Source organism: Mercenaria mercenaria, chromosome 11 (genome assembly GCF_021730395.1).
Source record: "Mercenaria mercenaria strain notata chromosome 11, MADL_Memer_1, whole genome shotgun sequence".
In the NCBI taxonomy this organism is placed as follows: domain Eukaryota; kingdom Metazoa; phylum Mollusca; class Bivalvia; order Venerida; family Veneridae; genus Mercenaria; species Mercenaria mercenaria.
Genome location: NC_069371.1, coordinates 15,567,587 through 15,594,552, shown reverse-complemented (window position 1 = coordinate 15,594,552; position 26,966 = coordinate 15,567,587). Strand labels below are relative to the sequence as shown.

The 26,966-nt window shown below is 35.5% G+C and overlaps 2 protein-coding genes across 7 annotated transcripts in view; one reads left to right on the top strand and one right to left on the bottom strand.

Moving 5' to 3' along the window:
* The window catches only part of LOC123530765 (deleted in lung and esophageal cancer protein 1-like), a 35,190-nt gene extending 24,293 nt beyond the window's left edge, over positions 1-10,897 (bottom strand). For 2 of the 5 annotated variants that reach the window (XM_053518616.1, XM_053518620.1), the window contains exons 1-10: positions 7,440-7,493; positions 6,219-6,443; positions 5,358-5,511; positions 4,878-4,892; positions 3,990-4,100; positions 3,604-3,779; positions 2,784-3,004; positions 2,267-2,348; positions 1,486-1,573; positions 757-930 (exon numbers count right to left, since the gene is read on the bottom strand). In XM_053518616.1, coding sequence (XP_053374591.1) covers positions 757-930; positions 1,486-1,573; positions 2,267-2,348; positions 2,784-3,004; positions 3,604-3,779; positions 3,990-4,100; positions 4,878-4,892; positions 5,358-5,511; positions 6,219-6,434 — 1,237 coding nt within the window. In that variant the 5' untranslated portion in view covers positions 6,435-6,443; positions 7,440-7,493. Of the gene's footprint in view, positions 1-756; positions 931-1,485; positions 1,574-2,266; positions 2,349-2,783; positions 3,005-3,603; positions 3,780-3,989; positions 4,101-4,877; positions 4,893-5,357; positions 5,512-6,218; positions 6,444-7,439; positions 7,494-10,789; positions 10,808-10,840 lie in introns of those variants that run through there. The other 3 variants (XM_053518617.1, XM_053518618.1, XM_053518619.1) reach the window with 3 other exon arrangements.
* A 2,948-nt stretch (positions 10,898-13,845) lies between these two features.
* Positions 13,846-26,136, top strand: LOC123530764 (uncharacterized). 2 transcript variants are annotated; one of them, XM_053518615.1, is made up of 3 exons: positions 13,846-13,952; positions 22,547-22,687; positions 23,859-26,136. In XM_053518615.1, the coding sequence occupies exon 3, from the start codon at positions 23,927-23,929 to the stop codon at positions 26,123-26,125; it is 2,199 nt and encodes a 732-aa protein (XP_053374590.1). In that variant the 5' UTR covers positions 13,846-13,952; positions 22,547-22,687; positions 23,859-23,926; the 3' UTR covers positions 26,126-26,136. The 2 variants fall into 2 exon arrangements, with proteins under 2 accessions (XP_053374590.1, XP_053374589.1); XM_053518614.1 differs by having other exon boundaries at positions 13,847-13,960.
* Positions 26,137-26,966: the final 830 nt, after the last annotated feature.

The following is a 26,966-nucleotide window of genomic DNA, read 5'->3' as shown; positions in this document are numbered from 1 at the left end:
AGCTAGCGAAATTATGTATTCAAACCATGTTTTCTTTTGTAAAATAAATGTTAGTTTGTATATACATGTACTTAACATTCTGCCAGTGGAAGTATAAAATCTTGATGTTTTGAACAGCCGGAAGTGTGCCTGATATGGATTTTTGGCACACCCGGAAGTGGTCCTGATATCGATATCAGGCACACCAGCTCACACGAAAACTAATATCGGCCTCATGCTGCTTATATACGTTTAAATTCAATGCAATTTTGTTACTATATTTAGTAACATATGCAATAAGACATGATAACACATCTTATTGTACTCAAAAATGGAAAATAACATAATGTCATCCATTACAGAATTTACTCTAGTCTTATGGTCTTGAAAAATGGGAAATAATATTATACTATACAATATGTGTATGTCTTTCTCTGTACGTTTTATCAGTTTTATTGTAATCATGCATGTGCATTGATTAATTATGTAGATACCTTGATAAGGTTACTAAGACATTTTTTCTACATATCATATTTCAACTAGAAAGTAGTAGATAATATTATGAGAATTGCATTTTTTTTAATTACTACATTCCGGAAAGTCTTAAGAGGAAACTGACTTTGTGTGATACTAAGTTCTTTCCATTGTTAAACAAATATAAGCAAAAGATCATTTTTACAGATACGAAATTATGTCATTTTGTATAATTTCATACATTTTTGTTATTTTAAAGTAAAACTTCTCAGACATTTTTTATTATAAGAAAGCATAACTTACAAGTTATTTTTGGAGGAGGTCGCCGGCCGAGTATGGGTACAATAATAGGTTCTCTAGACTGTGTTTGAATCTTTATTTCATCATCATAATCTCTCAGAGAGTCGGGGTTGAATCTTACATTATAGTGGCAACTCATCCCGGGGGCAACTAGACCATGCTCTCCTGGGAACTGACCTGTATCAAAACATGTACATATTTTTAAAAGCTACTGAATATCTTAATATTTCTTCACTTACTAGAAATCTCAGTATTGCATTAGATATGGTACAGACATTAATTTACTAAACACTTATAAGCTGGTTGGGCATTCTTCAGCAAAATCTATTTTTAAATTAATAGCAATTTTACATTATTAACACAAATTCAAAATTTTACATTATTAACACTAAGTCTAATTTTCCAACATGAATATTGATGTAAGTAGTTGGAAATTAAAAATTACACAAATATATTTGTTCCTTGGCTATTATAGAACAAAAAATTCCAGACTACTGTAAAATCACTTATTTTCTTTAAGTAAAAAATTTTCTGTTTTTATATTAGAATTACTCTGTGAGGTACAATATTTATCATGACTGACAAACCATATAAATATAAAGAACTTTTTAATACAGTATTTTCACATATTAAGTATTATTTTCATGAAAACAGTTAGTTAGTAAATGAAGCAAAAATAAATCCTTACGAAAATATGTCCATCACAAAAACTTATATAACATTTAACCTTACCCAGTCCAACTGAAAAGAATGAAGTTGTGGCAGGGAGAGCTCTGCATTGCCTGATACATGCTGATACATTCTTCAAAGTCAATGTTAACTGAAACAGGAATCATTCTCTTTTGTGCACATTTATTTTAAATAATTCTGTGGGTTGCATATGCGGATATATGCTTAAGCATTAATTATATTTAAATAAAAAAACATTTAACACAGTGGCAAGGAACTTTTCTATCATACCTTAATTATGATTCAATCTTGTGTATGTGAACATACTATTTATAATGCTCACATCACTGCATCTAGCCAATGCAGTTGGATGGAATAAGCCATTGTTAAACACAAAATGCAGTTGTGTAAAAAGACACACTGTAAAATCGTTTAACTTTGTGGCACGACATTTCGACTAGTGCTTTTCAACATAGTATTCTTTACCAAATAGGGTAATTTGTGGAGTCCTGAATTTATCGATTTACAATTATGAACATAAAATGAGTGGGATACATTTACTTGTTTGTTGGGATTTAATTTCATGGACTGAGGAAACCACGAAATCCATGAAAATTAGTTTCCACAAAAATTACTGATTTCACAGTAAGCTATAAGATAACAAAAATAATTTGTTTACAGGACTATGTATAATAGTAAAATGCAGTCTATTTATAGAATGTAGAAATTCTTTTGGATAAAACTGCCAAAATACAAAAATGCAAACATTTTGGTAAGTTTACCTCATACACCTGTCCTATCTGCTAAAATACAAAAATGCAAAAATTTTGGTAAGTAAGTTTACCTCATAGACCTGTCCTATCTTGTAGTCCGTAAACACCACAGCTGGTGGAGACACCAGAAACACTTCTGATGGTTCCTTTAGTCTGAATTAACAGAAAAATCTTATATTTACATTTCAGGTACAAATCTATACCCACACATAAGTAAATAATTGCTATTGGTATATTGCATGAATTAATTTCAAATCAAGTTCAACTATGATTTTTAGCTCATTTGAATTTTTAATCACTCCCAAATAAAGCAAAGGGAATGACATGCAGACCAGTTGAAGATACATTGATTCTTATGATTCCATCATCCACCCACCTCCTCCCAAAAACACAAACAAGAAAACATTATGACAACAAAAGGAATAGTGTCTGCTATAAAAAATAAATACAGTTACATTTACATTTTACAATCAAAAGTCTAAAAGAACTGCCTTGTAATAAACTTGTTTTGAAACATCCAAAGCAAGCAGAAATCTTTTGGACAAAACTGTAAGATCAAAACATTAGATGAGAAACATTCATCCTTACTCTTTAGTCTGGTCTTTCTTTGGCTGAATTCCTATCTCTTTAGCCTTGACCTTTTTATTCTTGATCAAGGATCTGCCACCAGGTGGCGCTGAAGGTGGGATAAATCTAGGATTTCTGGGATAGTTTGTTGTTGCGTTCAGATTCTGAAGACTGATCCTTTCCTGCTCTCGTTGTTCCTCACTCATTTGTTGTTTCCAGGCATCATTACGAGGGAACTGGGACTGGTAGTTGTACATAACATTGGAAGTACAAATATTTGGTAATTTTCATTACAGGTACCATATAAATTACTTAATTGAGCACTGGGCAGGTAATACAATAAATACAACAAGTTACAACTCTTTACAAATTAAATATGAGAATAATATGTGACTGTCTTTTGAAATTTATGATGCATGGTCAACATGGGTGGGAGGGGTGGTAATATCAAAAGACAGCAGCTTGTTATTGAAAACACTTTTTTGAGTGTTTATCTCATAAAAATGATTGGATATCAAAATTAGAACATTTCCCCTTTTAATGAATTTGGTAATGCTCTTCCCATAAAAACTGTCAATGAAACAGTATGGCAGCAATGGATTCCACTTAGAAAATACAGTTATCCTCTTTGGAAACTACAAGCTGCCAGAAACACAAGCCTATAACTGTTATATTGTATACCAACACTTTAAAGAAAGTGAAAAAATTAGAAATATCTTTCAGACCAGAACTGTGTCTGAGTAGTTGCTTCAATACTTTTGAAGATCTGTCAGTGCAATGTTCTCAAACAATAAAATAAGCAGATTTCGACAGGGTACATAACATTACTACTATAACCTACCAGATAAGCTTGGTCTTTTCTTTCAGTGTCTAATGGCTCTTCAGATACCAAACTGCCAATATCAGATTTACTCCTCTGTGTAGACAGGGGAGGTGACACTGGGGGCAGAAACAAATCATCTCTTGTATGCTGTCTAGATGCCAGAGTATCTCGTGCATAACTTGGTACTTTCTCAGCTAAAAGTAAAACAGCAGATATGTTAACAAATTTTATTAAATCTCAAAAACATTATCTCATAATTACGGGATTACAAGTTATATTAGCAGAAAATATCTCATTGTGAGACAAGAATCTGAGAGGAAATATCCCTGCCAGATCATTTTCTTGTTATGGAACGACGACAATTTCATTGATCAAGCTTAACTAATCTTGAACATTCTATATACCTGCTGGTGGTGGTACAGGTGCAGGTTCCTCCGTAGCGTAATCAGAAGGTGTTAGTAGCTGGTGCTTCTGTAACAGCTGTGTATCCAGGCAGGTACGGAAATGAGACTGAACTGAAACAACAATATTTACAAAATATTGTACAGGAATTATGTAAGAACATCATTAAAGAGTCAGTTAGCAATTTTGGTGACCATTTTGTCAGTGAAAAATCATGAATTTCCTCACAGACAAACTGATAAAAATGCTGAGTACTGAAACTTGAAAATCCTTTAAAAATGAGTACAATTAAGCATTAATGACCTTACTCTATACATGCACGAGATGACAGGGATTTTCTTGATATTTCATATTATTAATGGATTTAGGACATGTCTGATAATGTGATGGTGAGCAGTCAACCTATTCAGTGTTTCTGTGTTCTGTACCAGTACAAACCTGTTCTCCTCATGCCTACTTTAATCAGAGGTGGATGAATGATATCAGACACAATGTCTTTTATCAAATCTTCATGGAGAACATATGCCCCGCCTGGGGACCGAACTCATGACCCTGAGATTTGTAGATCTGTGCTCTCCCTACTGAGCTAAGTGGGCTGGTTGACAGAATATACATAAACTTATAAACAATATTGCCCAATAACCAGTGTAAACAATTCACTTGTGCTGTCAAACCTGCGGAAAAAAAGAAACAGCAATCAAACTTGTACTAGTATTGTATTTATAGACAAAGTTAATTAATTTGCTATAACTTTAGTAAATTTAACAATAAATCAATTTATTGTTTTTCCAGTCACCGTGCAACACCCTTTAAAGGTATAAAACATCAACTTGCTAAATGCTTCAACAAAGCGGAAAAGAAGTGAATGTGTATGTGCTAATGGTAGTTACCTTCACGTATGGGACCTAAAATATGATCAAAATAAATAATAATGCACTTCCGAATGTTGCAATGCCGTCAATAAAGAAGTAATACAGAAGAATGAGGCACTGTACTTTGTGGGTAGATGGTCAGCCCTGAACCTGGATCTGTCTGGTTCATATGTGTCTTTGAGAAAGAAAATAATTAAGACTGTCTCCATTTGTTTTATTCCTAACTTTATGTAAAAGTGAGGAAGCAGAGGTTTCTGTGAATAGTAAATAAAAGTTGTAAGAACTTTCTCCGCTGTTCTTGTATAATATAATAAATGTTAGATAAGATCAAATAAACTAATAATTGTGTAATAGAATGTAAATAATCAATTTATACAACTTAAGATATTTTCTTCAGAAGTTGTTTTTGTCATTGCCAAAAACCAATACAGTCCTCAAAAAATGAATGAGTAGTTGTTTTTTTTTAAGAAATTATTTTCTTGCAATCACTGAACTTACCTGGTGGAAGACCAAGGACCTGATAATTATCACAGCTCTGTGCCACCCTATTCAGTGCACGCTCATCAGCTGACATGGCACGAGCCTGGGCCTGCATGATGTGTCGCTCTAACATGGCAGCTTCCTCCATCCGTCGCTGTCTCTCATCAAACACCTATCATGTTAAGACACACACAATTCACTATTCATCACATCAATGATGGTTATAAAACATACATTTTTTTTTATCAGTGTGAACAGGCTTAAAATAAATTACTTTTATTAGAGATTTACCGTTTTGTAATCTTTAACTTAACATTTTAATTTCCAAGTTTAAAATTCACAGTGTCTGACATAACATAATTTTATGTAACAATATATAAGTTTTTGTCAAAACATATATTTTAGTTTCTGCCGTAACATAAGTTTCTGTCATCTTAAGTTTCTGTCACAACACAAGTTTCTGTCACAAATTAACATATATACTGGTACCATTATTACAAAACTTTACCTCACAGCTTAATGTAGTCTATTTGCAAAATATAACTAAACTGTTACAATATTATACATAGTACAGTAACTGTTTTAACTTTAATATTAACAACACCTTAGGCCAGCAAAGACCTCCAATTTTTCTCCTTGAGGCCAGCTTATTTTAGTATAAGTTCTCTAATACCTAAACTACAAACCATTTTCAGTCTTATGAACTTGCATACCAGAGGTTTACCATGGTTCCTAATTTGTCTTAGAATCCAGACAAATCTTGAATAAATGAGAATGCTCAGGGAATTTGTACAGGACAACAAAGAAATGAAAACATTTTTGAAATGACATGTTAACCAATTTTCAATGTAATTATTATTAATAACTATGAAAGCAAACCTTCTGTAATGCCTCAACATATCTCTCATGGTAAGGATCAGCACCACCTTTAGATACAGACAGGTTCTTCACCGTGTCGGGACCGATAGCGTCTCTCGTGAACAACTCTCTGAACGTTCTTACGAGAATATGGCGAACATCTTGCGACTTGCCAGTAGAAGGCCTCTGTAGATACATGGAGGGTTCATCCCCTCTAGTCTGTGGAACACCTGGCATTTTGTCTTCCTGCAAATGTAATCCAATTCTCAAACTTCAGATGAAATCTATTTTCATATTTAGCAAAAAGGAAATCTGTTATTCTGAGGATTTTGTTTACACAACATGTGGCTTAGATATTTCAATAAGGAGCTGCAAGCTTGCATGTGTATTTTTATATATCTTGTTAGTTTCAAACATGTAATGAAGGTTACTGCTGCAATATAGTTACATTAGTTAGAAATGATTGAAAACAATATTAATAAGTGGGAAAAGTATATAGTAACATATATATATAGCTAAAAACTTCCACTTTTTGTCTTAAAACAACGAAAAATTCCCCTTCCTGAGGGTATGGGTCCCCTGGATAAACAATTTACCAAAACTGCACAGATGAATGGTTTCAATTGAATACAGCCTGTTGTTAGGAATGTATCTGTTTGAAGAAATGCATTCCATTGAGCAATCTATTTTGCATTCCATTAAGTGATCTATTAATTATGCGATCCATTATGTGTTCCATTCAGTGATCTGTTATATGTGCTCCATTAACTTGTTGTCCAGGGCTTTTCATCCTTATATAACAGAGGCCGATATTCGGTCACTTCCCAATCCAAAAATATTGTATTTTTTCCCAACTGTGGCAGAGAAACTTCCCAAAATGTGAGGTAACATTTCCCAAAATCACACCAACAAATGGTTTGATCTTGTTTACATTTTAGTATTACCGGAGGAAGCATTTGTCGGGTATTGATTTTTTACCTTACTATAGCGAACAGAACTGCGTGTTACGCATTACCAGTCTAATCCATTATGTTCCATGTACCCTATTTTAGATTTTAGTCCGTGCTTCAGGGGAGAAAAATTTAATTCGTCTTTCGGTGTTTACTTCCGGTGGATTATTTTCCCGACAAAATGTCACATAACGGGAAATATTACATCAAATCTATCAAACGTGTGGCAGTATCAAAAGAAAGGTCATTGTTTGACTGTGGGGTAAAACAGCGTAAATTCGAGAGTACGTACCTAAATATTACCACCGAAGAAACGGCCTGTGATTAGATTTGTGAAACCTGAAGTCTGAAAAATAAAGTGCTGTAGTCTAGTCTATTACAGTAAAAATTAAATTTGAGTTGAATATATTTATAACAGTTCAAATTTATTGGGGATTTATAGGGGATAAAAATCCCCGAGACGGTAACGTCCGTATATAGTGATTGTCTTTGTTGTTTGCATATACTGAGGCAATTTTTTCAATGTTTTCCGGTTCCGGTTTATGTACACGTCGCAGACTGGTTGTCTGCATGAACATCCGAGCACCCCAAATCAGTCACAGAAATTCGTAAACCGCACCAACATTATTCTTTTACTTCTTTTTCGTAAAGAAAACTGTACATGCAACTGAAAAAAAAAACTTTTAAAACAGTAAGGAAGTGCAAAGGCCGACAAGTTTCTGCGTGGAGTCCAAACAAACAAAAATAATCCTAAAGCCAGTACGAGAACGCGGTGAATGACGTCATCGTCACGGCTCCCGTAAATATTGCAAAGTATGATATTCGCTGTAAGAGGTATGATGACATTAAATGTAAACTTCGAGTTTTGAATATTTCCTTGTAGGTGGATATATAAAAGATAAATCCCCATGCTAGGCAGTGCCTTAATTCATATTACACTAACACCATTTTTCCATGAATAGCTTTCCCTCCGAAAATGGACAGTTATTGCGCATAAATTTCCCAATTTGAAAGGCCAGGGCCTCTTCCCAATTTCCTGATGAAAAGCCCTGTTGTCATCCATGCATGTGAATTTGGAACATAGATTTCATGGTGTTTATGGACTAACTGCTCACTTGTGGTGATGTTTACTGACAGCAGCGTTCGACACTAACTTTTTTGCCAGGTATCCCGAAGGAATACCTGCTGGGAAATTTAGGAATCCCTGCTGAAAATTAGGAGTCCCTGATAACAAAATGTGGTTAGAACATGAAAAAACTAAAATCTAACAAACACAACTGTTTACAGTACTACATGTATTTTATTTCCACTTTATTTCCATTTTACATCAATGACAACAATAGCTTGTATGACTTTTGCTGTAAAAGAATAATGTCATTTCTGTCCAAGTCCTCTTCCCCCTCATCTTCACTACCATCGCACTCCTCTGCGATTTGTTGTAGTTCGTCTAAATGTATGCCGCCTAGTTCATTCCCCCTTATAACCCCCTTATTTGTAATCATTTTTTTTTTGACATAAAAAAAAATTCCGAAAAGTCTCCCTTAAATAAAAAAAATTCAAAAAAAAAAAAAACTGTTCCGACCTACCTACCCTAATTTTTTGAGCATGTTACCAGATACAAAGATTTTTTAGGCCTTATTAATGCACCTTCAACAGACTTTATCTAAAACTAGTACTAACAGATTTTCTTAAACATTTCATATTTTAGTTGTTTTATTTTGCACATTGCCTAAAAGTGGGTGGGGTTTAGTGTTTGCATGCTTTTATTATCAGCAAATTCTTCTAAATAAGAGCTGCTTTGGCAACAGTGATCATATTTTTCGTAAATGCAGACGTTTTATTGGCTTTTTATTTTAGTTTGTACTAGAAAAATCTTGTAAGAAATGATAAAAATGTTCGAAAATGTCGGTCTAGAAAACGAGTAACGAAAAACAAAAGTAACAGTTAAAGTTCTTGAAAAGATAACTGTTTTAACTTTATTTTCTCATCATACCACGTATAATTTCTGCTTATTTGATTTGTTTTGCCCAAACAAAGCCTCGGCAATGATAATAAATTTGTTATAGACCGTAACGGCCGACCGGCTCATGTAATCGTATCGAGCACACAAAATAATGGTACAAACACGATAATCTAAGGCTACATTGTTTATCAATTAACTTGTAAACATTGATCAATAAACACCTTTGATAATGACAAGGCATATTGTACTAAATACAAACCGCGAGATAAGCACGTGTCATTTGGCGCGTGGCGTGATTGACATCTGTCGGTAGATAATTAACATACGACGCTCCGCCTACTGCCATATTTCCGCTTGTGCCGGCGAACAATATTGAAATTCACTGGGATTTTGATTGACAGGGGGCAGAACTATCGAACTTGGAACGCATTTAAGTAAATTTCCGCGAGTCAAGCCGACGCGCGTGCCGTAATTTATGCGGGTAAAATACGAGTTTTTCTCGATTTTCGCGGGTCAAAATCCGGGACCTCGGGTCAACTGAAGCAAAAGACCGATGTTTGAGCGAACAAGACTGGGGAATTTCATTTTTTTAGAATCATATTTTATCCGAAAATCAAGAGTCCCGACGGAACACCGAAATTGTGAACTTTAGGATCCCTTGCGGATTTTTGGTGTCCTCGGGATCCCGGGACACCGTTAGTGTCGAACGCTGGACAGTGTTTATTGGGACTTTCTTTTTTGTTTGTGAGGCTTTAGGCGTAATGAGAGTCTGTTAGGTTTAAAAAATCCACAAGCCAAACTTAGCCATGCATTTAGTTCTGGACCAAAGTCCACTGTCAGTAAAACTTCAGGTGTTTGCTGACAAAACTCGATACTCTAGCCAGTCTAGGGTACAACAGAAATCATTCCCGGTACTAGTCCAAATAATTGTACTCGAGAGTTGAATATCGTTATATTATTTTGACTTGTCGATATCCGCCTCCGAGTACAAACCAGAAAAGGTAAAGAATGTGGTAGCACAGTCCTCTTCTTTGCGTAAGTAACACCCAATGGAATCCGTTGGGCGGGAATTATGTTATAATAATGCAACGGATAAAAAAAAGAATACATACATAGAAAGCCTGTAATTTTTCCTTTTCAATGATGTATATATTACCGAGATTTCTTGAGAAAAATTCAAACTATGGCAGTTAAAAAAAAGCCAAGGTTTAACACGAGTGTACTACATATTGGAAAATGGCCGATCACCGGTAAACGAAGCGTTTTCATTGGTCACGCCTCCGACCGCCATTACATGAAGACGATTGAAACGTTAGAGGTTTAAATTTTTTACAACAGAAATTCTTGATAAATATGTCCTGTTCTTTTGTTATTTATTTACTATTTATGATTTAAAACAACAGGTAAGCAGTTAGGGCTAAAGAAAAATCGTGACTACAGATAAATCGTAATTTCAATTGACCACAGTTTCCACCACAGTTTTGATTGTTTCTGGTTGAGACCTCTAGGTAGACAACGTAAAATATCAAAATGTAAAATCGGTCTGCCCGAGGTCTCATTATTTAGACTATCCCGGTACGAACAATAACAGGTGCGAATAAATCGCTTTCTGATATTTAGCTTTTCCTCTCATCTATAAATTTCTTGTATATGCAGTGATAACTTGACTGACAAAATACCTAAAGTACTTAAATCTTTCAGAAAGTTTAAATAATAAATTGAATGTTTACTTTCGTCGTCAGGTGTCCTTTTTTATCTTCACCATGAAGAGTAAATGATTCTGTTTGATTTTGATTATTGTATTCAATTTTACACTGTTGTAATCGATTAAGCTATTTTTGCTATATAGGAGAGATCGCGCTTGTATACACATCCGTTGTATTTTCTATTTTTAGAACTGATAAGACAATGATCGGGTGGGCAGACGCCGAGCGTCCATGTTTTTTTGTAAAAAGTGATGTTTTTCTAACGGCCTAAACTTTATTAAAACACAAATTATATAAATAAGTTTTTGATCACTGGAAAGGTTATAAAACAAGCAATTTATGAATTACTTTTAATTGTTATTTTGAAATGAATTAATTATGAAAGCTTAACTTACAATGTTTTTCTAAAAGTTAATTAAGAAAATAATAAATCTGTTCCTATATTTTATCAGTTAATAAAATATGGGCAGGAGTTTGGATGCATAATAATTAAATCACGAGTACGTAGCACGAGTGATTTAATTATTCGCATCCAAATGACTGCCCATGTTTTATTAATTGATAAAATTATTAGAACATATCTTTTATTTCGATTCTAACAACGCAAATAATTCATCAAATTAGGCGATTTGACCCTGTGTTACGAGTGACGAACTTAACTGTTATATGACGTCACATCATTATGACGTCATACTTTATGTCATACATTTATGACGTCACAGCTGAATCGTAATTGAGCTAATTGAATTCGTTCGTAGAGATCAAAACGTGTTTTGCGGTCCTACACATAAGTCAGTATGATATTTTTTATCAAATTTATTTTTTTGAAATGCTGTTTTCAACCGTTTGGTCCTGAAATAATTCGTATGTAATAGAACTGAAGTAGAATCTCTAATGTCACAGCCATAGGGGGTGAAATGTAACAGCCAGCCATATTTTATTGTAGATTCATATATAGGCGATTTCGCTATATGTTTATATAGCAATTGCTGTGGATCGTGTTAGAATCAACAATATTTTTCACTATGGGTTCATACTACAGATACTGGAAATTTGGCTGCTTTCACTATGGAGGTAATATATTACCTCCATGCTTTCACCTATCTACAAGAAATTTGAGAAAATAATTGAACAAATGTTAAAGAACAGAGTCGGACATCAATTTGAAAAATCTTAAAATGCTTTCCAAACAGGTTTAACCAAAAATACATCTCCATTGTACGCATATCTCATTGATGAAGTAGTAGCAAGAGAATGCAAGGACAGGGGTAAATAAACAAGGACAATACATCAAAAAGGGAATGCCATTTTCCAAAAACAAAGCCTCCATAAAACGAAACCCACAGCATGCAGACGTGCACACTACAAACACACACACACAAACACACATGCACATGCATACACAGCAAACACACGAGGACAAAACGAAGAAATCAAGGAACACGGTGGTGGATCGCCTTGGAACGGTCAGTGGCAAAAACACCACTGGGGAGCTTAAACTTGTTTATGGTGCGCACCTAACCTCACTCTTAACCCCCACTGTGTTCCAAAGACACGGGACAATGTAAATAAAAGTAATCCCCGCCAGGTGAATCTCTAACACACGTTATAGAAACAAACCTATTATTTCATTTTTTTGGATGCTAATAGCCTTTAATGTGTCGAATCATGATCACTTCTTAAAGCTCTTGTTCCACGCTGGAATTACAAAAAAAGGCACTGGTCTTTGCTTAGAAATTTGCATGAAAATTCAACAAGAATTGTTAAATAGCAACGAGAGAGGACAAGTCCCTTCTAATTTTTTCAAGGCGCAAAGCATAGAAGAACTGCTAGTACTGTCCTTTATGCATGATTTTATATATCAACCCGCTGCTAAATCGTCTAAAGCATTCCTATTACGGTGTTTATATTGTTAAGATATGCTGTAGCGGCAGTGCCTGGGTAAACAAAATTTTGAAAAAAAGACTCCATGGTGTGACTCATGTATAATTTATACAAAATCCTGTCCCAGTTACATCATCTGGCTTTTATATGGCGGTTGGGAGTTTAAATTCTAGGACTTACGATCTTACAGAAAGTTGTTTTTCTATGTCTATAAAACAAGGGGTCGATTTTGAATCCAGGGGCATACTTTGAACATATTAGGTAGATCGAGGACCACAAAAATATATAAGCTCTGAGCCATGTGGTTTTTTGGAAAAGACTGTAACTGTTGTTTTTCCTTCTGGTTGCCATGTAGCCTTAAGTACTCATTTGACTTTATTTGGGACGGCTTATTTCATGAGCTTACATCCCTCAGCAGCAGTCAAAAGCTATTATGTGTCCCTAAACGTCCTTTTGTAGTTGGTTATATATAATTTATACAGGCTTCTTCCAACAGCCTTGCTGTTGGGCTAACCCTTTAGCGCTGTGGTTAGAGTGTCCGCTTTCAGATCAGGAGGTCCGAGGTTTGGTCCAAGGTAGAGATGGAGGTATTTTACTACTAGGATGCTTGGCAGACTCGTGCATTTGGATGAGGCTAGAAACTGATAGGTTCAGTTGAACCCTCGTGCTAGAAACTAACAGGAGGTTCTGTTGATGCTTTTGGCTGGAAACTGATTGGAGGTTCAGCCGCTGCATCTGTCTAGAAACTGATTGGAGATTCAGCTGATGCATCTGGCTAGAAACTGATTGGAGGTTCAGCTGATGCATCTGTCTAGAAACTGATTGGAGGTTCAGCTGAGGCATCTGGCTAGAAACTGATTGGAGGTTCAGCTGATGCATCTGGCTAGAAACTGATTGAAGGTTCAGCTGATGCATCTGGCTAGAAACTGATTGGAGGTTCGACTTTGGTTTACCTTAAAGTAACAATTTTTCTTGGTATAACTTAACACTTTTTTCTTGGTATAACTTATACCAAGAAAAATCGTTAAGGTATACCAAAGTCGATCTTTAAGTTTATGTTAAATGTTGTACTTATCCGACGTTATTTCTGTTCTTATATCTTGTATCTTGTATCTCCCATTACACATATGGGTCAAGTATTGATGCTTACAATCAAACACTCCACAAAGAAAAAAATGAAATAACAGCAAATAGCAAATAGCAAACAGCTATTGACCATAAAAACTTTTTCGAAGATCGACCATCGTGATTGGTAACAAGGTTTAATGCCTGTATTTTTATTATTTATTCGGCCAGACGTAGTGTATCCATAGAAATTAGAAGCAAAAAAATACTTGATGTGCTTTCGGATACGTATATCTTTCGGATACATTATGATACACTTTTCTTCAAAGTACATCTTTCTCCTCTGAAACCATTAAGTGAAAATTGACCAAACTTGGCCTAGATGGTCATTCCGTGGTCCTCTATTAATATAGAATTCTGGATATCTTATGGCAACTAGTCCAAATAATAGTGTAGGTAAATAACCCAGTCGATAACCCTACCGAGGATTGAAACTAAGGACCTTGTGATCTGTATGCGGACACCCTGAATGTGTTGCTAAAGGGTTAACCCAACAGCAAGGCTGTTCGAAGTGGCCTTGTATAGCAACAACCACTATCCACTCGGCTCTCGATCCTCTCTAAACATCAAAGGACCAAGCATCAACTGAACCTCCTATCAGTTTCTAGCCAGATGCATCAGCTGAAGCCATACATGCCATATTTACCGTCACGAGACTTTTTCTCCCGTATTTTCAGTATATCTCCCGGTCTCCCACCGGGACATGAAAACCTCCTGTAAAAAAATAAATTCAGAAAAAAGTCCTCTGTCGAAAAATTGTATCTAGGACCCAATGTAGACCTTTAGAAAATTCTTGAAATTCAGTATCGAGTAGTCCGGAAATACTCTTCAGGGCTCGACACTAACGCTGGTCCGCTGGTCCGAGACCAGTGCTTTTCAGGGAGGACCACTAACTTCTTGAGTCTGTGTGGTCCAACGGACCACCGAAAATTACAAGCAAGTCATTTTTAAAATAAATTAATAAACATTGAATTGTTCACGGTACTGCAGTTTAAAAATAGAATTTGGTTTTCCCCGTGTATTTTTTCTTGAAATTTGGAATGCCCGGATGTAACGCTGGTACTAAAACCCGGGAATGGAACACGGTAACTTATCTATCTGCTTGAACTATTCATTTACGAACTATTGAGGTATCAGTACAGTATCCAGCGTTCGGTAGACCAGAGGTTCCAGATTTTGACCCGCGAAAATCGAGAAAAACTCGTATCTGACTCGCACAGAAAATACCCCATGCGTCGGCGTGACCCGCGGAAATTTTCTTTGATGCGTCTCGAGTTCGAAAGTTCTGCCCCTGTGCCAATCAAAATCCCAGTAAATTTAAATATTGTTTGCCGCCATAAGCGGAAGTATGGCAGTAGGCGGAGCGTCGTATATTAATTAGCTACTGACATATGTCAATTGCGCCACGCGCCGACTAACATGTCATCTCGCGGTTTGTATTTAGTACAATTATAATGCCCGTCATTATCAAAAGTGTTTATTGATCAAAAAGTTCATTAAAATCATTTATTTTATGTGCTTGACACGTTTATATAAGCCGATCGGCCATTACGATCTATAGCATTTTATTTAATTTATTATCATTACCGAGGCTTTGTTTGGGCAAAAACAAATAAAAATGCTTTTAATAAGCAGAAATTATAAGTATTCAATAGGTATAATGAAAAAAATAAGAAAATTATAACATGTATTTTATCAAGATTTTAATGTACTTTCGTTTTCCAAATTTGTCACCCGTTTTCACGGCCGTGATTTTCGGACATTTTTAACGAGATTTTCTAGTGCAATCTTAATTAAAAGTCAATAAAAGGTCTGCATTTAAGAAAAAATGACAACTGTTGCAAAAAAAGCTCTTATTTTGAAGCTAAACCCCACCCACTTTAAATATGAATTGCTGAAAAAATCTTCTTTATTGACATCTTTATTTTAAATTTGATTTTCAAAATTATTTAATAATTAAATGGCAGATGTTTATCAAAATAATAATATAAAAATCACATGTTTTGCAGTGTTTGTAAAAAGTACTCCATGGAAGATGAGGGGGTCTCATATGTTACTGGTTCGGTTAACTTAAAAAACAAAACAACATCCATCTTGGTAGGACCGCCTGAAATTCTGTCGGACCATCAGTTTGCAAAAGCTGCTGGTCCTTCGGACCACCACTGTAAAAAAGTTAGTGTCTAGCCCTGCTCTTCAAACATAAATTGATAGTTGTCTATAATCCCTAGCTTGTTTATCGAGAGATACACGCCTGAGGCATTAATTATATTTCCACCTACTGTCACCATCTAACCATTTAATCTTGCCTGTAGGCAATTGTAAACATGTGCATCTGAGATTTTGGACTGATTTAATAACATCAAAGTCGCTGATCCATAGTTTTAAAAACAATATGTAAACCAGTCTTAAAATTACGTCATTTTACCGCCACCTGCCAAAGTGTAGTTGGGTTTTCGCTGACCTTAATATTTATCGAGCCATCAGAAGATGAGACAGGTTAGTGCTAACACCGAGTTCATGCTTCTCAATTTAAATACTTGCACAACATGCCAAAAAAAATCAACCACAATTTAAGAAAAATTTGCGAGTTAATGTCAGACTACACAGAATTTCGGACAAACATGAATTCGATAAGTGAATTTTATGAAATAAATTGCAATACACTGCCCCAGAGAATTGACTGCCATTCCTTTGTGATATTGTCATGTTGCAATAATTAACGGGAGAAGAATTCCTAGTTTAAATACATGTAGTTTTAATCTAAATATGGACAATCCAGCAATATAGAACGACTTTCATTTTTGTTTTAACAACTTCATTTCTGAAAAGAAATGAGTGCCCTTAAAAGACTGTTTTGACATGATATCTCAGCAATCTTTTGAGTATTGTATGCTTTTAAACGTGTCAAAAAGATCACTCTCTCCAGATGCAGAAGCATCAACACATAAAGCAAAAACAAAGTTCCTGGTTCAATCTTTCATGGAATTCTGAATTTCCTTGGATTAATTTAAGTGCTGTAAGTTATAATCATGCATTCTGTACACAACTGTAAAAACAGTTGGCTCCAGTCATCAATTCAATATAGAAAACTTGATGATTTTTTCATGAAAACGGCTATTTAGCGCGTAAAAATGAGGGAATAAAAGTCCCTTATTTTTACCCAAATCTCCCTTAAAAAAAGCCCTGTTGAGGCAAATCTCCCTTATTGACCATCGGAAAATATGGCATGTATGGCTGAACCTCCAATCAGTTTCTAGCCAGATGCATCAGCTGAGCCTCCTATCAGTTTCTAGCCAGATGCATCAGCTTAACCTCCAATCAGTTTCTAGCCAGATGTATCAGCTGAACCTCCAATCAGTTTCTAGCCAGATGTATCAGCTGAACCTCCAATCAGTTTCTAGCCAGATGCATCAGCTGAACCTCCAATCAGTTTCTAGACAGATGCATCAGCTGAACCTCCAATCAGTTTCCAGCCAAAAGCATCAACAGAACCTCCTGTTAGTTTCTAGCACGAGGGTTCAACTGAACCTATCAGTTTCTAGCCTCATCCAAATGTACGAGTCTGTCAAGCATCCTAGTAGTAAAATACCTCCATCTCTACCTTGGACCAAACCTCGGACCTCATGATCTGAAAGCGGACACTCTAACCACAGCGCTAAAGGTTTAGTCCAACAGCAAGGCTGTTGGAAGAAGCCTGTATAAATTATATATAACCAACTACAAAAGGACGTTTAGGGACACATAATAGCTTTTGACTGTTGCTGCGGGATGTAAGATCATGAAATAAGCCGTCCCAAATAAAGTCAAATGAGTACTTAAGGCTACATGGCAACCAGAAGGAAAAACATAACAGTTACAGTCTTTTCCAAAAACCACATGGCTCAGAGCTTATATATTTTGGGTTATAGCATTGTCTAGTGGTCCTCGATCTACCTAATATGTTCAAAGTATGCCCCTGGATTCAAAATCGACCCCTTGTTTTATAGAATTAGAAAAACAACTTTCTGTAAGATCGTAAGACCTAGAACTTAAACTCTCAACCGCCATATAAAAGCCAGATGATGTCACTGGGACTGGGACAGGTTTTTGTATAAATTACACGAGTCACATCAGGGAGTCTTTTATGCAAAAATTGTATAAATACATATTGAATCATTCTTTATCATTTGGTGTTATTAGTAAAACAAGCAAATTCGATGAATTGGTATCCCCCGCCGAAAGGGTTTGTGGTGAGGAATGGCAAAAAAAATATATCTGGCAAAAAGTTAAGGATGTTAATAAGAAGCAAATAATTTCATTAGTCAAAATCAATTACAGAAAACAAATGTTTAATTAAAGAGTACATAATAAATGTATGATACTTTGATCCTGACTAAAGAATTTATTTTGAATGGGATATGCTTACTGTAATAAGCTTAGCTTTTAAAATTAAATGCAGTTAATTGAAATGTGAGCTTGAAGTTCAACTGGAACGAAATATTGTCTTTGAGTGGTTTGGCACCAAGCATTGCTGTTTAACATGTACATTTGAACTTAAAAGGACAGATGTCCTTAAGAGAACACAGGTAAGATATCTTCAACATTTGTGCAGTCACAACTTAACATGTTGAAGGTTTGAACATTTAAAAAACTAGAATGTGTCTGTAGAACACAGGGTGTGCCCCCCACTGGTACATTTGTCACAAATAAGGGGAAATCACTCAAATGTTTGCAGTCTTAATGGGGTATAGCCTCAAAAAAAATTATGAAATGGATTCATTATTCTGTACCATATACTTTTTGAGCTATGAGCATCACAAACAAAAAATCCACTATTTTGGCTATTTCAAGGGCCATAACTCTGTAATAAACGCTAAAATTCTCAAGAAGAATGCCAAGTGTGCAAGGTCACATTATAATAAAGACTCAAGCAAGGTTTCATGAATTTACATTAAATACTTTTTGAGTGAGGCACATAATTAGGTGAAAATGTGCATTTTTTAACTATTTCAGGGGCCATAACTCTGGAAATAGGGGGGGACCCAGATGAAAAACAGGAGGTGCGCAAGTTCGTATCATGATAAAGATTCATGCAAGGTTTCATCAATTTATATCAGATACTTTTTGAGCTAGGCTTGTCACAACGAAGGTAAAAATGTGCATTTTTGACTCTTTCAGTGGCCGTAACTCTAGAAATAGGGGGTGGACCCAGATGAAAAATAGGAGGTGCGCAAGTTCATATCATGATTAAGACTCATGCAAGGTTTCATGAATCTATATCAAATACTTTTTGAGCTAGGCGTGTCACAAGGTGAAAATGTGCATTTTTGACTATTTCAGGGGCAATAACTCTAAAAATAGGGGGCGGAGCCAGACGAAAAATAGGCGCAAGTTCATACCATGATAAAGACTCGTGCAAGGTTTCATGAATCTGTATCAAATACTTTTTGAGCTAGGCGTGTCACAAGGTGAAAATGTGCATTTTTGACAATTTCAGGGGCCATAACTCTAAAATTAGGGGGTGGAGCCAGACGAAAAATAGAAGGTGCGCAAGTTCATATCATGATAAAGACTCGTGCAAGGTTTCATTAATGTATATCAAATACTTTTTGAGCTAGGTGTTTCGCGAACTTCGGACGGACGGACGGATGCACAGACAAGAGCAAATCTATATGTCCCCACCACTGATGGGGAGGGGGGGGGGGGGCACAAAAATAAAAAAAGGAATGGAAATATATTTATGTATATATATATATAGATATATGTATATATTTATTTTTTTAGTGGGTGGGGGTGTGGGGGAACAGGAGAGGAAACAAAATTTCACATGTTGATTATAAATATTGATGGAAAATTAAAAAAGAAAAAAAAAAGAAAGAAAAAAAGGGTAAAAGGGTGAAGTTGGGGGAGAGGGGAGGGGTCAGAGGATGCATGATCAGTGGTGTGCATGACTGGGTGGAGGAGTGAGGTGGGGGAATGGTACAACTTGCATGTTGATAAATAATCATGGAAGGTTTGAAAAAAATCTAAAATATGAAATTTTATTTTTGGGGTGGTGGGGTGGGGGGGGGGGGGGGTGACCAAGGCAAGTGGGTGACCAGGTGTAGGTGCGCAACTTCACATGTTTATAATAAATGTTCACAGAAAAGAATGAAAGAAATTTAATGAAATTCTGCCAAATGGTAAGTTTGTTATGTACAAATATGTGGATTTTTAGACAATTTAAGGGCAATAACTCTGAAGTTACAAAAGAAATCCGTACGAAATTGTGTGTGCACAACCACATTATAGTGCTCTGTTAAAGTTTCATAGTTCAAGGTCAAATATGTCAAAAGTTATGAAGCAGAAATTGCCATATCTATAGTACCCTATATAGTTAACACTAGAAACTTCTAAGGGCCATAACTTTGGTGTTACATGGGCAATTTGACTGAAACTTGACAGGCCGCAAGAACTCATAGTGATGAACATGTATTTTAAGTTTTAAATAAATATTCCCAACCATTTCCTAGATATGGCTCCGAACGGACGGACGGACGGAAGTACGGACGGACGGACAATGCCAAAACTATATCCCTCCGACTTTCGTCGGGGGATAACAAAATACTGTGAAAAAAAAAGTTTTAAACCTATTGCCGAAAAAATTGGAATTGCCGTGAGGAGCTTGCGGTCATGAACCCTAATGTAAACAACCCATGTAAACAACAAACATGGTTAATTTTATCAACAAAGTTACCTGATAAACTGAAGGCTTCATGTGTCAATGTTTGAATGAAATGAACACCTAGAGTGCATGTAAAGCTTTGCCAGAAAAGCAGTTTTGAATTTTTTACATTGAATAGAATATCATAATTATTTCTGCAGTTATATTTTTATGTTATTTAAAAAAGGCTTTAAATCAAGAGGTAGAGAACTAAACTATAAGACACAGTGATAAATTATATCAAGTAAGACCTTATCACATCAACACTTGCTAATTTGTGTGTATTGTTCTACATGCCAGACTTTAGTAGCTTATTATTTCTACACTGATTGTTAGGTTATCTCAATTAATGGGCCTGTCAGCAATGAGAGAAGATTCTAATGAGCCAAAGAAGTATAACATATACAGAAGGGCAACAGGAGATCAAATCAACAGACATGTATCAAAGTATTTAAAACTGGTGATACGGCTGGCACATAATAAACCGAATTGGGTCCAATTTTCAGATGACAGCTGTTCATTGCTCAGACTTAAAACAATAAAATTCATTCCTTCCCCATGTAGAAAATACTAATAACATTAAAAAAAACACCATTATCATTATAAACAAACGATCAGCTAGAAAGTTTTTCACAACACAAATTTTTAGCCTTCTGCTGTCTTGTTTCATACACTGGTAAAATGAGATCTCATTCAGTTACCACGTGATGTTGACGAGATTTGCTCTATATGTCTGAATGAGTGTATGATGAGGAACGCTAGTCTCAACTTTGAATTTTTCATAAGTCTTTGACTGATTTGGATGTTCAAAATATAGATTATATTAATTTATATCCATCAATAAAATGCAAGTTCATATATCTCCTTCAACTGCCCATTGTTTACATTTGCTTGTGAATCACAGCCTAGAGTAGCATTGCTATTTGACAGGCTCCTCGTAGAAAAATTACTGCCAGGGTAAATATTTTGCATGTAGCATTTTGTAGTGGTTCTCTACCAAATTTGTTCAGATCTTGTCCCTTAGGTAAAAATTGTGTCTGCCCAGGTTCATTTTAACATTTTGCATTTATAGAAAAAAACTTCTCTAAGAACATATTATTTGGCATGTGGCATTGTGTAGTGGATCTTTTTCGAGTTTATTCCGCTAGGGTAAAATCGGCCCACCCAGGGATTCACTTGAATGTTTTACATCTATTGGCTTATTTTACATGAACTTATTTAGGAAAAACTTTAAAAATCATCTTTCCTCTTTCTTAATGCCATGAGTTTAGAAATTTTGCATGTATTATTGTGTAGTGGTCTTCTACCATATTTGTTCAAATCATGCCCCTAGGTCAAAATTCGCTTTCCCTTGGGTTCACATGTTTTACATACTAAGACTTATATATATTATTTAAAAAATTATTTTAGAAATCTTCCTGCCTAAAACCTAGATCGGGGCCTCCGTGGCCGAGTGGTTAAGGTCGCTGACTTCAAATCACTTGCCCCTCATCGATGTGGGTTCAAGCCTCTCTCGGGGCGTTGAAATCTTCATGTGAGGAAGCCATCCAGCTGGCTTACGGAAGGTCGGTGGTTCTACCCAGGTGCCCGCTCGTGATGAAATAATGCATGGAGGGGCACCTGGGGTCTTCCTCCACCATAAAAAGCTGGAAAGTCGCCATATGACCTATCATGTGTCGGTGCGACGTTAAATCCAACCAAAAAAAAAAAAAAAAAAAAAAAAAAACCTAGATCCCTGGAACATAGAATTCGGTTTGTAATATTATGTTGTGGTATGGTACAAAGTTAATTCAAATCATACCCCTAGGGTCAAAATTGGCCCCCACCTATGAGGGTCACTTGTTTTACACGACTTATATAGCAAAACTGTAAAAAACCTCAAGGACTAGAGCTTAGATGTTTGGCATATAGCATTGTGTAGAGGTCCTCTACAAAGAAATTATGTACCAGTTTGTGTCAAATGACTGTTATAGGGCCATCATGGCCCTCTTGTTGTAATATTTAAAGGTTTTATAAAAGTTAAATGCAATATTTTTCAGGGGTGGTAGAGAACTTGCATGATGAGCCAGTTACCAGTCACTTATTTATACGTGTGTAATGGGACTGCCACTGATGGAAAGGATACTAACAGAATACCAGAACTTTGGTCAAATTTACATCACTAGGAGATCAAATTAAAGGTCTGTAAATCTTACTTCTATATATCAAGATCAGTTTATTTGCATTCTAAATTTAACATATCTGATTGCTTAGTTGCCTTGGTACTTCAAGAAATCCTTCATTTCAACCCAAGCTGTGTTTCTTGCTAGTTGTTGGGAAACAAATTTGCAGCAGACAGAACGTTAGAATGTCTGTAAGGAGCAGCACTATAGTACAAACAATTGCTGTCGAATGTTTTATATAAAGGAGGAATTAGCAAATTACCTCTGTTTTACAGTCATGTAGTTTGAACCTATAGCCCTTTAAAAGCTAGGTGTGATATTCCATAAGAAAGCTAAAGCTGTGACCCTGGCATGAATATAGATGAACAATCAGGTGTTTGATATGTCGATATGTTTTTGAGTTTTGCCTGTATGTGTCTTCATATTGGATTGATTTTTATCACCGCCGAAAGTGGATGGATATTGCTTTGGTGTTGTCCGTCTGGCTGTGTATCTGTCCATTCATCTGTCCATCCAGTATTAAAAATTCTTATAATGCAAAAAGTATTTAAGCTAGTTTCACCAAACATCATAATTTTTAATTAGTACATGACCTTTGAACACATTTATCATTGTCCCTCTTGGCCCAGTAAAGATAGAGTTTTGACCCCTTGATTTGTTTGAGAAAAGAGAGTAAATTCTTATAATTCAAAATGTGTTTTAGCTACAATTACCAAACCTTACCTAATTATTAATTAGCAAATAACCTTTACTGACACATATTATTGCCCCCTTGACCCAGTTAAAGCAGAGATTTTCCCCTTCATTTGTTTGCCAAAAAACAATTAGAAAAAAAATGGTTATAATTCATTAAATATTTCTGCTAGAATCACCAAACCTCGCATTATTATTCAGTTTTTTCCCCTTGATTTGGTAAAATGTAGATCACTATAGGTTGTTGGTACACATGTTTCTCAGGATGACTTCATTAACTAGTGATTGCTTTTTAATTATTTTACAATATATAAATGCCCACATAACAAAGTAACCACAGCATGGGTCTTTTGTACATATTTTGCATGTATCTGGAAATTGAATAGCCTTCAAAATAAAGTCCCGCATTCACAAAACAACTTATTTGATAAGGGGATAAATTCACCAAATTTTTTTGTTTACTAAACATGCTAAAGTTCTCTTTTATCTGTTTCAGGTAAACATGTTGGACATTGTATCTAAAAGAACACATGATGTGTAAAAACACTAAATAATGAAGTTATTATGGATCAAAAGACTAATGTTGAAATTTCAGATCTTCCAGCCTATATAATTGTTCACATTTTTAAATTTATCGATCGCACAGACCTGCTATTTTCTATTAGAAATACTTGTCAATTATGGAACCAGCTGAGCCGAGAACGAGTACTGTGGAGAACGCTTGATGTTACAGATTTCCACAATTATGTCTTTACTCCGAAGACATTCCTAGAACTCTTGAGAGACACCTGTGAAGCTGTGGAATCCTGCCACTTCAATCTAATTCAGCATGATCTGAAAATAATTAAACACGAGGGAACCATATGTCCACATCTCCAGGAAATTTGTATTGGTTTCCGTAACAAGGCTAATTTGAACAACGTAATTTCTACTATTGATGTTAATAATGGTCTGCTAAGGCTGTCAGAAAAATATCCTGATCTTAAAAAGTTGTGTATAGTTAACCAAGTGCTGCTGTTTGAGGACATTTTTAAGACTCTTGAAGTGTTTGTCTATGAAAGTATTGACAGATCAGTTGGCCGAATACGAGCTAGAGAATTTCTGCAGCATCATTCATGTTTAAAACATATCACGCTAAAAAGATGCATTTTATCAGTTGCTGCAGTAACTAAGATTCTGACAGAATACAGCCAGCTAATAACACTAGATCTTTTGGGATGTACTTGTGTATTTGATGAGTTGAATAATGCTCTAAATCTAGAAGATTTAAAAGTTGAAAAATTGAGGACACTAAACTTAAGTGAAACTGATGTTGTAGATGGGCTTCTACAGAAAATTGCTCGAAAAGCAGCCAAGTTGGAGCATCTAAATATAGCAAAATGTCCTAGAATAACAAATGCAGCCATTGAACATGTTGCCAAATTTTGTACTAATCTTAGAATCTTGATTATTAACGTTGATGTTATCAATCATTCTGAAGGTCAGTTTGATGTCACAGGCGCTGGAATAGAAAGAATAGCTGAAAATTGTCATCATTTGACTGTCCTTAAGATAAACAATTGTCCAGAGGTTGGAGATAATGGAGTCGCATCCATTGTTAAGGCTTGTCATCAACTAGTTGAACTAGAAGTAGCAGGCTGTTTGTCGTTACAAGATGAGACAGTGCTCTCACTTGTAAAAAACTGCTTAAGAATTCGGAGACTTAATTTGGGGAACTGTCCACAACTTACAGGAAGATCTATTAGTTCTGTCTTAAAACATTGCAAGAATCTGAGATACCTGAATATTGAATCCTGTCATAGAGTAGCTGACCTGGAATTGATAGAGAGTAAAACGCATGAAATTTTAGGGGATAGTGATTATGAGGTAAAGGTTGAGGAAGTCAACTGTGAACTCATTGGTAAAAAACATAAGGTTGAGACTGCCCCTGAAATACTTGAAAATGACAATTTCTCAAAATTGGAAGATGTCAAGACTAAAGTGGCTGATGAAAAGAATGGTATGGTTGGAGCTGTCCCTGGAACACTGGAAACTGAAGATACATGTACTGATACAGTAGAAAAGCAACAAGCTGAAAGTGCAGAATATATTTCTGAAGAGTTTGAATGCTCGGACAATGAATTGAGAACAGATGAAAATGCAGTAAAGCCATTTGCAGACTTGTCGCAAGCTACTGAAACAAAATTTACACATGATAATGTCCCATCTGTGCAATTTTTAAGGTTTCTTGAGAAACATTCACATGTTAGTGTTTTAAACCTTAGTTTCTGTTCCAAGGTTACAAATAACTGTATAAAGCAGATAGCTCAGCATTGCCCAGATTTACGCGAGTTGGACATACAAGCGTGCTACATGGTGACAAATGCAGGTGTGCGAGAACTGATACAGCATTGCAAGTTTCTCCAGACCTTGAATATTTCGGGAGGTTCGGTTTCCCAGACAAGCAGGCTGACAGACGATTGCTTAGAAGACATCATTAGGTATGGAAACCTTAAAAAATTGATGATTGTGAAAAATTACAATATCACTGCAGATGGTGTATTTAAGGTGGTTCAGAACTGTGAGGAGATTCAGTCTTTGACAGTAGAAGTTAGTAGAAGGTCTAACATCAGTAAGGAAATGTTGATTGAACTTTCTGGAGATGTAAAAGATAAAACCATTTGTTTACAGTTCAGAGGTGACGTAGAAATCTTAGTGTTTAAAGATGCTGAGTTCAAACTTAGGCATCAGTTAGATGATAGTGGTATACACAATAAAATTTAATAAAATATTTACATTGTGTCTATGTATTGCTTACTTTAGGATTTGTACAAAACCAACATACATTATAGGGACAAATTCACCTCTTTGCCCACAGTTTAACAAAATCCCATTCCGACAGATATACATTGGTTGCTCATCAAGGAAATATACCTTTTGACTTAAGTTTTTTTTACCTTGAAGTCACTATAAGGTCTGGAATGAGATTTGTATTTTCCCCAATACACGCCAAGTGTTGTCAAAAACATATATGGATAGTTTTAATAATTATTGTGCATAATTGTAATGAATTAAATAATTTTAATTGTGGATATACTAATGTAAAATTATAATGCAGTCTATTTGCTTCAAAACTGACCTTCCCTCACAGAGGTCATTTCCGATTAGTAAGGATTTTCTATTAACAAAACTTGGGGGGTGCATGATGTTACTTTATGTACAATTCATGTAAATCACATGTGGTCTTCCTATAGCTAAATATTATTCTCCAATAAATATGTGAACAACCTTTGTCACAGGTCATTAAAATGTAAACAAACTTAAATTTACTGGTAGACAAAAACAAAAGTGAAAACTTTGTTGTTTCGCTACAAAATATTCTGATAACACTTTGAGCGTAAATAACTGGGGATTGAGCATACTTTTTGGTCTAAAATTGACATAATTATGTAAAATTATACCTGAATGTCATTCCCTTTACACACTTCAGATGTGGATTTAACATTCATGAGCGCAAAGAGTTCATATAGTCAACTATTGTGCTTGCCCTGTTTCTGTTGTGGTGGGTCATTGTGGACAACATCATTGTTATGTCCCCCTTCGAGGAAGTGGGTTATATTGCTTT

Excerpts from the sequence above, each read along its gene's own strand:
- LOC123530764 (XM_053518615.1), top strand. The coding sequence starts at position 23,927 with ATGGATCAAAAGACTAATGTTGAAATTTCAGATCTTCCAGCCTATATA.